The sequence below is a fragment of the Hemiscyllium ocellatum genome, chromosome 7 (genome assembly GCF_020745735.1).
Source record: "Hemiscyllium ocellatum isolate sHemOce1 chromosome 7, sHemOce1.pat.X.cur, whole genome shotgun sequence".
NCBI lineage: Eukaryota > Metazoa > Chordata > Chondrichthyes > Orectolobiformes > Hemiscylliidae > Hemiscyllium > Hemiscyllium ocellatum.
In genome coordinates, this window is record NC_083407.1 from 98,411,380 (window position 1) to 98,428,797 (window position 17,418).

The window sequence follows — 17,418 nt, forward strand, 5'->3', positions numbered from 1 at the left end:
ACTATCCTACACAGGTCTTGGCTGGAAAGAAAGGTAAGCAGAAAAATACTTCCACAGAAAAGTGATGAGAGAGAAAAAGCATTGAGGTGGTTGGTCTGACTTTGCAAGTGAAGCGTTCTGCCTTCCCATGTAACATGGGAGCTGGAGAGGCCCACAAAGACAGAAAAATTCCAAGAAGAGTTATGTCACTGCTTTTTGAAAGATCTTTTGTCTGGATACTTTAGCCTGATATAACTGTCCCAGCTCATTCAAGAACACAGTATTAATTACATGCAGGCCACAGGCAAACATGAAAATCTCAAAGACATTCTCCATTGCTGGGTGATTCCGATTTCAAATCAGAGGGTTACGTTCAACTGTTATATGTTTACATGGGATGAAATTAAAGCTAGCTGGTCACAAACAGCAAAACTTTATATTTCACCTCAACCAGTCAGAAGATCAACACAGATCAGGGATTCATCCATATTGGTCCAGGAAATAAAAAAATTACATTTGAAATAGTTTATAGTTTTCCATTGATTTATTTTCCAACCCAGGTCTGAATCTCCCTTTTGTCTGGTTGACCAGGTTAATGGCTTACACAACTGAAAATCACAAATTATAGGATCTTGCAGTAACTCTCTAAACATACTATAAAATACAATAAAACTTGCAAAACCTTTATATATGCAATCATGTAATTGAATCAAAATGGTCACCAGACCATTTTACTGTTCAACATTCACTAATAAAACAGGTACAAGGTCAATGTATTCTCCTCAATTCTCCTGCAGTTCAACTGCTGTGATGGAAGATGTTTGCATAATTACCATAGTACCAGTTGTGAACTCGTTTATGCATTAAAGCTGCTGATGAGAACCAATGTATTGTGTTATAGCATTATACCAATGAAGTACACTGCACCACACATAGCCTGGTGTTTATACCCCCGAAGTTGGTAACTGAATTCACAAAACAGCAGCTTCTGTGACATCAGCACCCAGTAACTTAAAAACGGGAACCACTGCAACTTGGCAGATTATTGCCTTTCAGGAGTTCATGGTAATTCAACAAAATACAGCTTTGAAGCTGTAAAATTACTTGTCACCATTGGATCTCAAGTTGAGGAATAAAGCACCTTATGCTTATGGGTGTCTCACGCACTTGTTAAGGAACTATAGTAACTTGTCATCACAAGTGAGATTCTTTATTTTTAATCTCAGATTCACAATAATTGAAAGATGTAAAAGTTGCATTGTGGCTGAACTGAGAAAAAGACTAGAATTCATGGCAAAATTGTTAGTGAAGCTTCCTTTGTAGAGTAGTATTCATTTTGCACTTAAATATACAAAATCACTTTTTAAAATCTAACACATCAATCTTTCAGTTTAGGCGATAATTTGTAACTCTGCACATTGTTCCTTTACTGTACTGTCCCAGAAAAGCATATTACTGTTATTTCTTTTCATGACTCGCTGGTTACGTCAAAAGGAAAGCACTAACTCTCAATTCCTACCACTGACTAATCCAGGACTCTCCTATTTCAGTCTTACAGGAAGGGAGAGGGGGCACACAGAATAGACAGGTAGGGGGAGGAAAAGGGACACTAAGAGAGGTTGGAGAGAAAGGTGACCAACCAGAAGGAAAGTACAGGATAGAGAAGGAGAGAGCTAAAGAAGAGAGTATGAGGGGAGAAAAAAACTGGGAAGGGGCAGAAAAGGCTGTGAATGAGAGATAGACAGAGGAGCAAAGGAAAGGTCTGCTCAACTTTTCTCATTTACATTCTTGGATTATCAAAGGAAGCAACAACTGTACAGCTTTTGCAAATGTTCCATTAGAACCCTTCAAAAATTACATCGCTCTAATTTGCAATACTAATTCATCAATAAATCATATTGTAAAAAACTTTTATTTTACTAAACCTTTTTAAAGGCTTACAACATTAATATGGACAAGACACTGAAAATATACATAATATGGATAACCCAGCAGTACCTAAAGATTGAATGTATATCCTTGATTGATGGTGCTGGCTCATCATTATTCTTAAATCACTTGCACAACATGCTGCAGCAGTTATGTAAAAGTACTCCTGTACATTTAAACAGCACATTCAGCATGGAAATTCAGGGTTAGAATCTAAGCTGGTCGGTGTGATGCACAAAATGGACAAATCTATTTGTTCATCCAAAGTTTCTCATACTGATACACACTGTGAAGGGAGAGCTATTTTACACAGAAGGACAACACTGATCACAGGACTGTCAATATACCTCAGCAAAATACCAGAAACATAGTCCTGAATGTCAATTTCTGACTGAATTTTACCTTAATAATTGAAAGCTTCAGATTCCTCTCTCCAACATCTAAATAGGCTGTTATAAAGAGGCTATTGCACAATTCAAAACATAAGCAAAATTTTAAATTATTAATGTCAGCCCCATTTTTGTGTTATAATTGCTGAGATTAATTTCTCCTACATATCACAATCTTGATAAAGATGCACCTAATCAGCCTGTTCCAGATAGGTCAACTATCCAGTCGTTTCAAATGCATTTACCATTTAACTCCATATTTTCAAATCAACCCGCTCAGAGATTACAAGACACACCACTGTGTGCAGGTGGGACTTGAATACAGGCCTCCACTGCACCACAACAGCCCTGTCATTCAATTCTATGACATTCAAAGAATTTGACTACAACAAATAAGCCTGTTTAACAAGGTCAACCAAAAAAGCTCACATAATCAATCTTTTCAATCAGCCAACAAAACAGACTGAAAAAGTCAATGATCACAGCCTCAAGGTAAATTCTTGTGTAACTAGCTCACTTCCAGGCTTTAACAATAATGGTTTTATTTCAATCAAGCCATCTAGACGCTGCTGCAATATAATAATGTCAAAATGACAATCATGTCCTTTCAGTTTTAAAACAGCATGGCTATTGGTCACTTGCAATTATTATACCAGTCACAGTCTTATACAAATTCTTAATAAACTATGCAGACACCATTTTACCAAGGCAACATTCATAAAGTGTAAAAATATTTAAGGGATGTTCCAATGTGCTATCATAAAGCACGATTATTCTGCAATCTTAAACACTTCAAAGCAGAAGGAATGCAGAGCAGAAACCAAGAGTAAAGATAGGGTGGCACAGTGGTAGTATGCCTACATCTGGGCCAGAAGGTCTGGGTTCAAGTCCCAATGGCTCCAGGTCCCACTGGCTCCAGACTTGTGTCATAAAATGTCTGAACATGTTGATTGAAAATATTAACTTTAGTAAGTCTGCACTGGTACAAGGTTTGCAGAGACCTCATGCGGTTTAACTGTCCGCACTCACAGCTGGACATTTTACCTGCTGCAATAAAAAAAGACAAAGAAAATAAAGGGTGGACTATGCAATAACCAGCATTTAATTCAGAATATTTATTTGCGCTCAGCAAAACAGCTGAGCAGGGAAGGACTACGTTGACTTTCAGTTGATTTGAAAGTCAAGCCCATTTGCGTCCACTCACAATGATCTAATATTACAATATCTTTATCCTAACTGCTGAATTCAAACTTGTCTTCAAACCTCAAGACTTGCAATCAGATCATTTCAATGATTTTGGGACAAAACTTTTTCAGGCAGAGAGCAAGCTCTCATTTCTGTTCTATCCATTTCAACATTAGCCTATAAAAAAAGCAGAGGAAGTAGTAACGGCAGCGTTAATCACTCTGGTGCCAGTTGAAGTCTACCTTGCTGTTCTGTATGAGTCGAGTGAGATGTTCAAAGCAATTGCTATTCAAGAAGATTGCCTGAAGGACGGGTCTGTCAGGGCAGTTTAACATTTCTGGAATAGTGTCTGTGGGGAGAAAATTCAGAAATTTGTAGTTTTGTACAAAAAGGTCTTATCTAAAAACATTCCATTTTCTCAGCATTATTTGCTTGAGGTAATCTACCCCATTATAACCTTAATTGTTAAATACCCACAGTCATGATTAGCACTACACAAATGTCACTCTTTCATTTGAGAAGACAAGCTGTAACTGTAAGCTGATTTACCCATGTTTTAACTGCGAAGCAATCTTAACCATCAGTCCTATGCTCACTCACCTATTCTGAATTCCCCAGTCTAACAAGGTCTCATTTTAAAAATTTGTATCTGCGTTTTCAAATCTCTCCATGGAGCTCCCATCCCCATCTCTAAAACCTTCTCTAATCCTATAACCCTCCTAGATGGTTGTACCTCCAGCCAGCTGAAACTTCAGCTTCCCCAAGTCTAGAATTCTCTCCCTAAATGTCTATCTCTACCCATTTCCATCTTCTAAGGCATACTCGAAAACCTAACTCTGACTTTCACGTTAAAAGGGTTTTATAAACAGTTGTGACAGCATATCATACAAAATTCCAATTTCCATGCAGTAATACAGCAATAGCTCTCACACTATAAGCAAAAGACAGTCAAAACAGGCCCTTTGCCATGTATTCTGGATTAGTGCTCTTCCAGCACCACTAATCCAGAATCTGGTTTCCAGCGTCTGCAGTCATTGTTTTTACCTTTGCAATGTATACTCACTCAGCATTTGTATCTGTAGTGCAATGAAACTGCTCTCCCAGTTCCGTGATCTGCGATTGGCCAGCAATGCGGTGTGATCAGAATTGAGCAGCTTGAAATAATTCTCCAGGATTGTGCTGATCTCTACCTGCCGCTGATCAGAGCTGCTGGTTAGCAGCACGTGAACCACTTCTGTCAGGCACTTCAGGGTCAGCACCAGTTTATGGCTTACATCTTCAGGATCTTTGTCATCCAACAGATCACAGTCTGCCAATACCCTCATTAAGACTTCCATTGTAGCTGGGGAGATTGCCTGGAGTGCATTCCGCTGAAATAAATAATTTAATCAATGTTGCATCCACAGCCAAACTGAATATAATTCTACAAATTCCCTTTGTTTTTAAATAGCTTCCCAATCATGTGATTGCTGACATCTGAAGCTGGATTGCATCTAAACAAATGGGCTGATCAACTTGCTAACTGCAATGGTGTAACCTTCAAATCTTGACATTTATTTTTCGGCTCCGTGATAAAATGGTGACATAGCTTTCGAACTAAGATACAAAGTTGGCATGTATTTTAACTTGAAAATGTTTTCTCATTTAATTGTTTTGAAAGACATGCTCTAAAATTGCAGAGTCAAACAAGATTTAAAAATACTGACTTTAGTAAGCGATTACAAGTGGGTCTCCTATGGCACTTGGGGTTAAACTTCCTATAGCCAGTTGAAGAAGGTGGAGACGAGAAGCCAACGTTTACTCAATATTGGATGTATTCTCAAATCACAAACCTGATACCCAATATTTTAAAGTTTCATCCTTCCTTCCAAATCAGTCCATCACCTCACATTCCCATCACCAGCTCCACAATTCTCTGAGATGCCTACCTACTGTGAACTTTAGCCTACTGAACATTTCCTTCATTTAATGCCTTCACTATTGGTGGCTATACCTTCAGATCCTGGGCCCAAACATCTAGAATTTGCACCCTGAACCTCTCATATCATTCCCATTTTCTTCCTTTAAGATGCTCCTTAACACCGTTCTTTGACTGGACTTTAAATCATTTTGCTCTAATTTCTCATGTTTAGAGACAAAAAAAACTGGATTTCAGCATCTGCAAGTAGACCAATTCAATCAGAGAGACCAAATGTAAACTTAGGGAACAGTTTGCCAAGCATCTCCGCCAGGCCCGCGGGGTTGACCGGACCTCCTAGTCAACCACCCATTTTAATTCCCTTTCTCACTTCCTTTCCAACATGAGCATCCTTGGCCTCCTCCATTGCCACAATGAACCAAACCGCAAATTAGAGGAACAGCACTTCATATTCCGCCTGGGCACCTGACATCCCGGAGGATTCAACACGGAGTTCTCCGATTTCAAATAATCTCCCTCCCCATCCCCCAACTTCCTTCCACCAACCAGATTTATTCCTCCCATTGACCAACCAGGTGGTACCCTCCATCTGTCTTCACCTATCCCCACTTCACCACCTAGTCCCTTTATCTGCAGCTCCCCCTGTACCCACCCCCAGTCCTGAAGAAGGGTTACACCCGAAACGTTGACTTCTCCACCTCCTGATGCTTCCTGGCTTGCTGTGGTCTTCCAGCCTCCTGCAGGTCTACTAATTTCTCATGTGGCTGAGTTTAATATTTTATGAGGAGGGCTAATTTCTTATTCCTGCTCCCATTTTGTATGTATTCATGTTCTGTCCAGTCTGAAAAACAACCACTCACCACTTCACAATACTTTCTCTTAATATTTTCCTGTCCACAATGTCACTGATATTCTAAGCTCATGGACTTCAATTTTGCTTATCTAAATTTCGTACATTTGTTAAACACCTTTGATGGTTCCCCCTAAACAATATTAACCTCACTATTCTCATCAACACTCTCCTTCAAAGAAGTTTGTCAAATTCAGTCTGCCTTCAACAAATCCTTGCTAACTTTTATTTAGTAGTCCATACATTTCCAAACACCAATTAATTTGCTCCACATTATTCAATCTGAATGATTGCTTTCAACATTCAGACTGGCTCTCTACTGCGTTACACATCTTGTATTTGTTACAGGATTTTTCTTTCTTATTTCAATCTCCACATGTTTGTCATTCAGGGAGCTTCAAGTTCTCACCAAACGTCATCAGCCTTAAAATGTTTTACCCTATACAGATGTTGCTTAATCACCAAAGTACTTCCAACATTTTCTCTATTTATCAGCAGTATTTTGCATTTGTTCACATCATTGTTTCTTTCATTATATCCAAATTAAATCAATGGCTTTCTATTGTGACATTAGCTCTTTTTTGCGGTATGTTTGGTTTCCACACTTGTCTCACCTGTCCTCCTGCAACAACAGCCCCAAAGAGATGAATAAGGCAGCACTTCAGACTCTCTTTCAGATGTTCACTCTCTTGAAAACACTCTGAGAAGGGGAAGAAAAAGCATAATGTTCACTGAAATGGCAGAATGCACTGCTGAGAGAACATATGACTTACCAAAGCCATTTCAGACCTCTACCAAAGACAGAATGCAAAGTTGAATGGAGTAAGAATGAATGGATTCTGACTAGTAATCACTCCAGATAATTTCTACAACATTTTACTAGCATTGCTGGCAATGTCACTGTTGAAATTGTTTACATCTTCAGATAACCTAAGCCACAATGGTTTAACTTGAGTTATTCTTAAGCAGGAGGAAAGTCTTTAATTATTTAATCCCCTCAGATGTATTTCACATTTGAAGTGCTCTCTCTTCCACAGATGTTTTCATCCAGGAACCAAATGTATTTTATGTATTTAGACCATTTCCCTTATCTGTTTGTAATTGTAATGTGCTTCCTTTGGAGTTCGATGGCTACCCTGCACCTTGATAATTGAATATCAACCTAGGAGAAACAGTCAGATCATAAGACAGCCATCAAGAGCTTAAAATCAAAAAGATACCTGGGAATGGCGAAATAAGAACAGAGCTATTGAAATATAATAAGAACTCCTTTTAAACGGAGCTCATGGACTTGTTCAACAAGATCTGGACTATGGGTAGGCATTCCCTAGAAATGAAGGTGAGGGAACCTTTGAACTGTCAGAACAAGGAAAACTCAGTGACTCACCAAATGGAGGGACATAACACTGCTGTCAGTAACTGGCAAGGTCTTTAGCATGGTGCTCCTCGACAGAGAGGAGGATTGGACATATTGCTACAATTGATGTCAAACCAATGCTTCATAAAGATTCACTATAACATAAATACCTTTGTTCTTTATGCCCTCATCATAAATCCCAAGAACTTTCCTTCCTTTTTAACAACAGTCTCAACTTGTCCAAACACATCGACAGTTTGTTTTCATACACCCCAAAACACTGGTGTTACGAGTGAAGGGAAAAATTGGGAAGGCAGTTCAATGATTTCTACCTACAGAGTTCACTGAGATGATTCTTTTGGCTTATCAGGACTTGCTATTCATCAATCTCACTCTCTCTATTTAAGTGCTAATCACTTCCGCCTAGGAGAAACAGAACAATTCGTTCAGAAATTATAAGGTTTCTGAATTAGTTGAAAGCAATTAGTGAAAGAGTAAATTGGTTTTCTTCAAGCTTTAAGTTTTCTTTCATTTCAGAGCTCCAATGGTTTCTGGTATCTCATGCATACACACAAGCCTTTCAACTACATAGGAGCCAATCATGTAGTTGTTGATAGACAGGAGACTGTTGGTCACCACTCCACAGGTCAATCAGCTGTTTGAAGCCAGCAAATTCTCATTTTGTACACTCTCTGATGTTGTTTGTCTGCAACTAAACTATTTCCGGTTGAACAAAAAGCAGTGTAAACAGCACTTGCATTAAGTGCTGGCAGCTTGCCTTTAAAATGTGCAGCAATCCCTTCCACATTCCTTGGTTCTTAAAACAATGTTTTTCCTATTTCAGTTCACAATCAAAAACACAGAAAAATAAAAAGATATGATCTTTCTTCAGGAACTGGTACTAAGTCATGATGCTCAACTGGAGAGCCGGTGTGGACATGATGGCCCTAATGGCCTCTTAAGTTGTAACATTTCTATGATTCACAGCATCAACCCAATTACTCTTGGTTGTCTTATCAAAAATATTTGAACAACAACTTGTTTTTGACAAATGTGTGGCTTTCTTTAATTAACACTGTTGATTTTGTTAATTAACTGTTAATTTTGTTCTGGATTTCTGAAAGTTCATATGCTCAGGCCTCCAGACCAAGGCTGAAAGAAAAGAGTTTTGAGTATGAAAAATGCAATAGTTTTCAAGACCAAGGAGCTAATCTAAAAGTGGAGCTTGAAGAATGTTACAATCCCCCAATTCAGTTGCAACACACAACAACCACATTCCTCACTTATAATGCGAGTTCAAAGAATTTCAGAGGAGCAGCTGTTCTCAGATCAGCTACAGTGACTTTGGAATTTTGCTTTTCATACCCATGAGTCAAGCTGACTTGATAAATACATGCCATCCAAACAATTAGTCATTCCAGATTACATCATCTTGAGGGACACAGTTCTTTTTCACAGGGTTGAATGTGCAGTCAGTCATTTGAAACAACTATGTGTGATTAACATCACAATGTGTATGTTTATAGGGTTGCAAAGGGTGACTTTTTTTATATAAACCAGTCTGTCTCAATTATTTCCTCTTCTGGAGATTACTTTAAACAAACAGAAAAAAAAGCAAAGCTCAAACCAAGTAATATTTCATTTATGCAAATTTTTGAATACAATTTGAATAAACAATACTATATACATAACAGAACAATGTTCTTTCCAAATTTGTTACAGTAAACAATTTTAAATTTCCACAAGTGAGGTCACACTCAGATTCATCACAGAGAAATGGCCTCGACATAGATTCTGGACCAAATATATATTAACTGTAACTTCCTTTTCAGTAAAACATTCCAAATATTCACCTGCCCCTTGTCCCAACTACTGTATTCTATATCATTCCCAACACAGCACCCCGTGCAACATTAGTTAACAGGAGCTTGCAACACATTTTTTAAAATGCACAAATATTTCACAGTGCAATTTACATTGGATCTAGATGGAGGAGCAGAGAAGAGAGCAGATCAACCATGATCATATTGAATGGCACAGCGGACTCAAAGGCCCAGCTTTATATATCCAGACATCAATACAAATTGATCCACATTGCTTCCAACAATATGAGACCAGGTACCTAGCAGACAGTTAGCTTAGTTGGCTGGACTGCTGGTTTGCAATGCAATGTGATGCCAACAGGATGGGTTCAATTCACACACTGTCAGAGGTCACCATTAAGATCCCACCTTCTCAACCTTATCTCTTGGTTGAGGTGTGGTGACACTCAAAAATATTGCAATAATATGCTTCTAGGGTGATTCCAGGAACAAATTATCCCCAGTCCATATATCTTGCTCAGAAAATCTATCATGGAACATGGATATCAGTAACAAGGACAGCATTTACACCGATGCTCAATTACCCTCAAAAAAGGTGTGACGACTACGGTCAGTGTGGCATTAGTAACGTTATAATGTTGGCTAACAGACCATTTAGGCCCTGAAATGTAGGAAAGATTCACTCTCAAAACCAAATGTTGTCTTTGACTATTCCACAAACACAACAAGACAATTAATGTCTTCCATTAAAATTAATGGAATTTTTCTAATTTCATAACGCCTCAGCTGTCATGATACCGTGCTGCAAGTACAGTTTGGTTCTTCCAGTTATACATAATGACTACCTACATCAGGAATCCTACCAAACAGGCTCTATTTACAGCCCAATTTGTACATTGTCCACCAAGAGCAGGATAGTATTCACCAAAGTAAATTGCCTGGAACAAAATTTTCAACTCCCTTATATCTCCCAATACAGTATATCTCAGCTAATCTCTTCTGCACATCTTAGGCAACAGGTCTAAATCGTATCTGCATAAGTAATTTTGCAAGAATAAGCCGAAGGGTGTTATTATCTGTGTTCAATGTTATTGTCCTTGCAACTCAACATGCCGACTTCAGCCTGTAGAAATCCCAGGTGAGAAGGAAAATTGGATTAAAGAAAGACTTATGTTGTTGCATTCTTTTAAGCAGGGTTCTCTAAGTGTGGTGTATCTTGCTCCAGTAGAGATTCTAATGCAGTCTCAACTCCTGGACCCAGTGAAGTTAGAATGCAGCAAATATGTTTGTCAAGTCTAGCAAGGTATATAATAAAAATCTAGCAAGCACTGTTAAATACTTAGGCACTTATTTCTAATTGCATTTGTTTGCTCTCCTAAATAAAACGTTTTAAAGAGGACTGCATTGAAAAATGAAGGAAAACAATTTATGGGGTAATGCACAGATGCTGAAAACCTAGGAGCATGCAGAAAAGCTCATTAGAAAAAAAAACAAGTTGCCGATAGCACTGACATGCTAATTTCATTCATCTCTCACTGGTTGTTCATGCTTGGAATGCCGATGAACAACATAGCCACCCAAACACATTTGCTCAATTTTAACTATTTACCTAATCCAAATGTAATATTCATACAGATCAAACCGCCTCATCATGTAGTCACAATCACATTTCCAGCTTTGCTACCCTATGCGGCACGGTGGTACAGTGGTTAGCACTGCTGCCTCACAGCGCCAGGGACCTGGGTTCAATTCCCGCCTCAGGCAACTGACTGTGTGGAGTTTGCACGTTCTCCCCGTGTCTGCGTGGGTTTCCTCCGGGTGCTCCGGTTTCCTCCCACAGTCCAAAGATGTGCGGGTCAGGTGAATTGGCCATGCTAAATTGCCCGTAGTGTTAGGTAAGGGGTAAATGTAGGGGTATGGGTGGGTTGCGCTTCAGCGGGTCGGTGTGGACTTGTTGGGCCGAAGGGCCTGTTTCCACACTGTAAGTAATCTAATCTAATCACATGAGCTGAGCTAAGCTTCAGGACATTTCTTCATTTTATAGCTATCTTTTTAGACTCTTGGTTAAACTTTACAAGCAATGGCCTAAGTGTTCATTTCAGCATGTGACACGGAAGGTTTCTCTCCACAAACTCAAGTTCGGCTTTCTCGCCTTAAGCCCTATTAGGTTTTCACATGTTATCTTCCCAAATTCACCTCCTTAGCTACGTAGCACATTCCTTAGATGCCCCAGTCGCCATATTCTCCTGCCAGCCCCAGGTGGAAGTACTCACTTATGCTCAAATCTCCAGCTTTAAGATCAGATAATGGGGTGTGCATAGTTGCTGCCTATGGAGCATAGCCTGAGTTACTGGTTATTGATGGACGGTCAGAAGAGCAAGCTGGAGTCGTCAGGTAAATACACTGACTTTCATGTTTGGAATTGTCCATCTAGTTTGTTTTCAGCAGTTGGAGAATGAGAAAGTGCATAATATTGAGACGGGATGATGTGATAATGAGAATGTTAATACATGTGAATGCAATGTATTGGGCTTAGCGAGTTTTGAGAAGATTTGTAGCTCAGGCTGAGGTTTTGGATGTAGGTTTGCTCATTGAGCTGCAAGGTTCATTTCCAGGTAACATCTTCAGTGGGCCTCAAGCGAAGCAATGCTGAAAATTTCTGCTTTCTATATATACGTTTGGGTTTCTTGGTGAAGTCATTTCCTACGGTGAAGTCACTTCCTGTTCCTCTTCTCAGGGGGTGATATATGGGGTCTAACTCGATGTGTTTGTTGAGAGTGTTCCACAGGAAATGACATCACCAACCCAAAGAAACCCAAATATGTAAATAGAAAGCAGGAATTTTCAGCATTGCTTCGCCTGAGGCCCATTGAAGATGTTCTAGGAGAAAGTGAGGACTGCAGATGCTGGAGATCAGAGCTGAAAATGTGTTGCTGGAAAAGCGCAGCAGGTCAGGCAGCATCCAAGAAGCAGGAGAGTCGACGTTTCGTGCATGAGCCCACTGAAGATGTTACCTAGTAAGGTACCAAAATGTTTGGAAATGAACCTTGCAGCTCAGCGAGCAAACCTACATCCAAAATATATTGGGCCTCTAGTCACTCACTAGCAAGAACCTTGTCTCACTGTTCAACATGTTTGGAAAATGGGATATTGTGCTCTCACTGTCAGAATTTCCCTCTGGTTATGTGACTCAATTCTCCTAACCGTCTTGCCATTGTGCACATCATTCAGGAGTTGGAAAGATTCTTTTCTCTGTTTTTATATTGGAATAAAAACTGTGGAAATAGCAAGTAGAGTTAAACAGAAATTCAAATGCTGCTGCTCTTCTACCAAGTGCACCTGCTCAGGTCCTCACAAATCAAAATTAATTTAAAATCAATGAACTGGTGCTAACTCCCACTTTTTAACACCATTGTTTTTGCTGCAAAAATGTTTGGCAAATTTACAGCTTATTAATGTGGTGCAATTGAAATGATCAGACATGCTAAATGTTCTTAGTGAACAACTCCTCTGGCCCTGAAAAATCAATTTCATATTTTTAGAATATTAAATATTCCTTCATTCCATGATAAAAAATTGATAAGATTTTAAATGTAAAAATTCTCAAAGCTTCTGATAGATCAGTCTCTACATTCCAATTTTATTTTCACTTTCTGCAAAATTGGTATAAAGTGAATGATAAGATTTGCTTGTAATTTTTTGATTTGCTTTCTAAGAATTCTATGATGCAATAGGCTACTTAATTTGCATTACTGTTTCTGAATAGCGTAGATGGCACCAGTGTGAAATTAATATTGAGGAAGGTGAAGTCCATACCACATAGCTGCTTACTTGATCTTTGCAGGGAGCTTTCTTTGATTAGATCAGACTTACAGTGTGGAAACAGGCCCTTCGGCCCAACAAGTCCACACCGACCCGCCGAAGCGCAACCCACCCATACCCCTACATTTACCCCTTACCTAACACTACGGGCAATTTAGCATGGCCAATTCACCTGACCCGCACATCTTTGGACTGTGGGAGGAAACCGGAGCACCCGGAAGAAACCCACGCAGACACGGGGAGAACGTGCAAACTCCACACAGTCAGTTGCCTGAGTCGGGAATTGAACCCGGGTCTCAGGCGCTGTGAGGCAACAGTGCTAACCACTTTGAAATCAACACAGAGCACCAAATTCCCAACAGGGACTGCAAATTTCAGACCAATGAAATCAATGACCAATGAAACTATTCTGGTGATGCTAGTTAAGGAAAGATGGTTTGCCAGAGGTTAATTTCCAGTTTTTTTAAAATCAAATAGTCAATAAATGTCTAAATAACTGTAGTCAAGACTCAGTCCAACAATGTCTGAATGGTGCACTTTCTCTGTACTATACTGAACTATCAAGGCAGATTCCTGTCTGAACAGCCATCTAATTCAGTGCGAACAGTATGACCAAATAAGCACTTCTTTAGAAAATCACTGAGTGTCTGCCCAAAGGCATGTCCAACACACCGTTCTGCTTCACAGGGAGACTAAGAAGCCAGGTCTCCACTTCACCTCAGCAGAATGGTGATCAAACACTGAGCTACTGGCACCAACCTAATCCACACATGCTGTCCAACCAACTGAGCTAACTGACTCCCTCAAGGGGTCCCAGTTTCTGAAGCAACATTTACACTTTTATATGCATCTTGTGTTCTGGAGCTAAGCAATGATGGCAAGAGGGTCCAATTGTTTTTCCATCACATGGCGATCCAGAATTCACTCCTGATCTTACCAGCTGCTAGTAGTCTGTATTGGAAGAAATTGCTGCATTATTGTTTGGTTTCATCATGAATGCATCTTCCCTGACCATCAAATCTTTGAGTGCAACTGAAACCCAGAACGTCGGTTTCAAAGGCAGGAACAGTTACTTACTGTGCCACAAGACTTCCTCACTTAAACAATAAACATGTCAAAACAAACATCTAAATGTGAACTAGTCATATCCATTCAAATTCGAGACAGCAAAGGTAATTTTCTTGAAGATTATCAAGCAAAACACAATTTTCTCCCATCTCCAGGTGGGAAGAGACCATATTCACAACTGCACCTTAAATACGAAATCTAATGAATTCTATTGGAAGTATAATGTGCAATCAACCCAAATGACTTGAAGAACTTATTTTACATTCGTAGATTTTGTTATTTGAGCTGATCTCAGCTACTGTGGCAGTCTGGGCTACAGAAGGAAAATTTGTCCTCTATTCTATTTCAGTCATTTAAATCACCATTCAGTCATGTGCATTCTTCCAGCCACACAAGAAATATACTTATGCCAATGTTGGAAGAAAATTTAGCCTTGGGATCACCATGCACTGTTTTGGAACAGCCTGCCATCAGTCAGACTACACTCGCACAAAAGGCCTTTAATGCCTGAAGAACTGTAGCCCAAAGAAATTAACAGCACCTAAAAGAGAGAAAACTGAAAATGCAACATTTAATTGAAAAAGGAACAGAAAAAGGAAGGGTTATGCATTAACTAAGGTACACAAGCACGGTTCATTTAATAGTCCACCTAACTCTTCTGTTGCCTAACAGGAATATGTAAATCTTACTCTGTGGAAGTATTATAAGTACTCATCGAACAGTTGGGAATTATCATTTTGATCATTTACATAGCCACAGCTCTTGTTGCCTTCTGACACAAACAGCTTTGACAAAAAGCTTGATAGGCTGGGGCATTTATCGTCATAGTAATTATCTGAACTGGTTCTCAAGCTTCAAGTACAAAAGGCCCATTTATGTTGAGCTTCGTCAGCTATCTGATATGTCAAATACAAGTTGTGCGTGCCAAACTCTCAAAGGCTTAAAAAAAACAGAAAGCATTTCAATCTCTGATAAACCAATTCCAAACTGGTGTAGGAGCAAATGGGATATAATGCACAATTCCACTGGAGTAACCAGCAGATAAGCAAATATTTTCATTCAACGAAAACAAAAAAAAATCAATTGACCAGATTGCAGAAAAGGAAACTGCTCTTAGATTATAATCTATTTATATAAAATATACACATTTGCCCAAGACCTTGCCATTGAGTCTTTCCCATTCAGTGTTGACTCCGTCTTTCAGCTGTTTACTTGCCTGTGATTACTATTTTTGATGCTCTATTTTTATAAATTACATCATCTTATTAGGTTATTTGTTGCTTTATTACTTCTTAATTTCGCCCATAAGTTATCTTGCTCACTGCAATATTTCATTCTAATGTCAATTTACGTTTTAGTCACACCACTTCTAGGTGAGCATAAATCTCCATCTTCAAATTGAGATTGTAGACCATTTAATTTCAAAAACATTTTTTGCTTTCACAACACAGCTTTAGGCCCTGCAGTCATCATCTGACAACAGTCACTTGTATTAAGGTACAGGCCCATATTGCACCCATAGACGTGTGATATCCAAGCCAAGTAGTTGTTTCTTGTAGTTAAACCCAAACAGTATCAATGGGCTACTTAATTAAAGGGACATTACAGCAGGGTCTGATGCTGGGCTTTCTTCATGAAAAATGCATCTGGGTGCATGTGGCAACAACAATTAGAAATGGGAACCTTGACTATCCTGTTATCTCTCCATGCTTTAGAGGAAATTTTGTAGTATCTCTATCATTTCCTCAAGGCTAACATACCATCCCATCATTAATTATCATACTACTGAACAGCTGTGGTCAAAATAGCACAATGAATTCAGGACTTAATGCATCACCCAACTGCTGGTGCGACCAGAAGTCATTTTTAAGTATAGTAATGGAAGCACCAGCTCAGATTTTTGTGCTCATGTTTCTGGAGTGATACTTGAAGCCACAACATCATCAGGCAGGGGTGTGTGCACACAGTAATTATGAGCTTTTATCACAATGAACACCAACTCACTTGGAATATTAAATATTAAGGCATTGGGGTCCAAAATCCCTTTACGACCAAGCTTAAGCAACTTCCAATCAATCTTCACTATGGAGAATGTAAAGAACATCCTGGAAACAACTGTACTTCAGGAAATGGAACTGAGTTTTGAGAAGATTTGTAGCTCAGGTTGAGGTTCTGGATGTAGGTTTGCCCACTGAGCTGGAAGGTTCATTTTTTTCAGACGTATCGTCACCATACTACAGTGAGGCAACATCTTCAGTTAGCCTCCAAACGAAACACTGGTGGTATAGCCCGCTTTCTATTTATATGTTTGAATTTCCTTGGGTTGGTGATGTCATTTCCTGTTCTTTTTCTCAGAGGGTGGTAAATGGGATCCAAGTTGATGTGTTTGTCGATAGAGTTCCGGTTGGAATGCCATGCTTTTAGGAATTCTCGTGAGTGTCTTAGTTTGGCTTATCCTAGGAGGGATGTGTTGTCCTTCCTCATCCATATGTAAGGATACTAGTGAGAGAGAGTCATGTCTTTTTGTGGCTAGTTGATGTCCATGTTTGTCCAGTTCTTGCAAGGTATTTTGTAGATGACATTAGTTTTGCTTGTTGTCTATATAGGGTCTTTCAAATTCGTTAGCTGCAGTTTTAATGTGTTGGTGGATTTGTGGGCAACCATGATGCCAAGGGGTCTGAGTAGTCTGGCAGTCATTTCCGAGAAGTCTTTGATGTAGGGGAGAGTGGCTAGGTGTTCTGGATGTGTTTTGTCAGGTTGTTTGGGTCTATGGCTCAGAAATCGGTGGACTGTATTCATTGGCTACCCATTCTCTTTGAATACACTGTATTGGTGATTTTCCTCTGCACTGTGTAGTTCCTCTGTGCTGCAGTGTGTGGTGGCCAGTTGAAATGATGTTCTAAAGCAGCTTTGCTTATGGATGTTGGGATGATTGCTTCTGGACTTCAATATTTAGACCGTATGTGTTGTTTTCCTGTAGATGCTGGTTTGAAGTTCCCCATTGGTTATTCACCCCACTGCGGCATCTAGGAATAGCAGTCTGGTGTTGTTTTCCTCCTCTTTAATGAATTTTACACCAATAAGGATATCATTGATGG

At 39.3% G+C, this 17,418-nt stretch overlaps 1 protein-coding gene across 2 annotated transcripts in view; it reads right to left on the reverse strand.

Moving 5' to 3' along the window:
* The window catches only part of nbeal1 (neurobeachin-like 1), a 232,050-nt gene that overhangs the window by 104,684 nt on the left and 109,948 nt on the right, over window positions 1-17,418 (reverse strand). For both annotated transcript variants that reach the window (XM_060827558.1, XM_060827557.1), the window contains exons 7-9: window positions 6,865-6,950; window positions 4,546-4,852; window positions 3,725-3,831 (exon numbers count right to left, since the gene is read on the reverse strand). In XM_060827558.1, coding sequence (XP_060683541.1) covers window positions 3,725-3,831; window positions 4,546-4,852; window positions 6,865-6,950 — 500 coding nt within the window. The remainder of the gene's footprint in view (window positions 1-3,724; window positions 3,832-4,545; window positions 4,853-6,864; window positions 6,951-17,418) is intronic.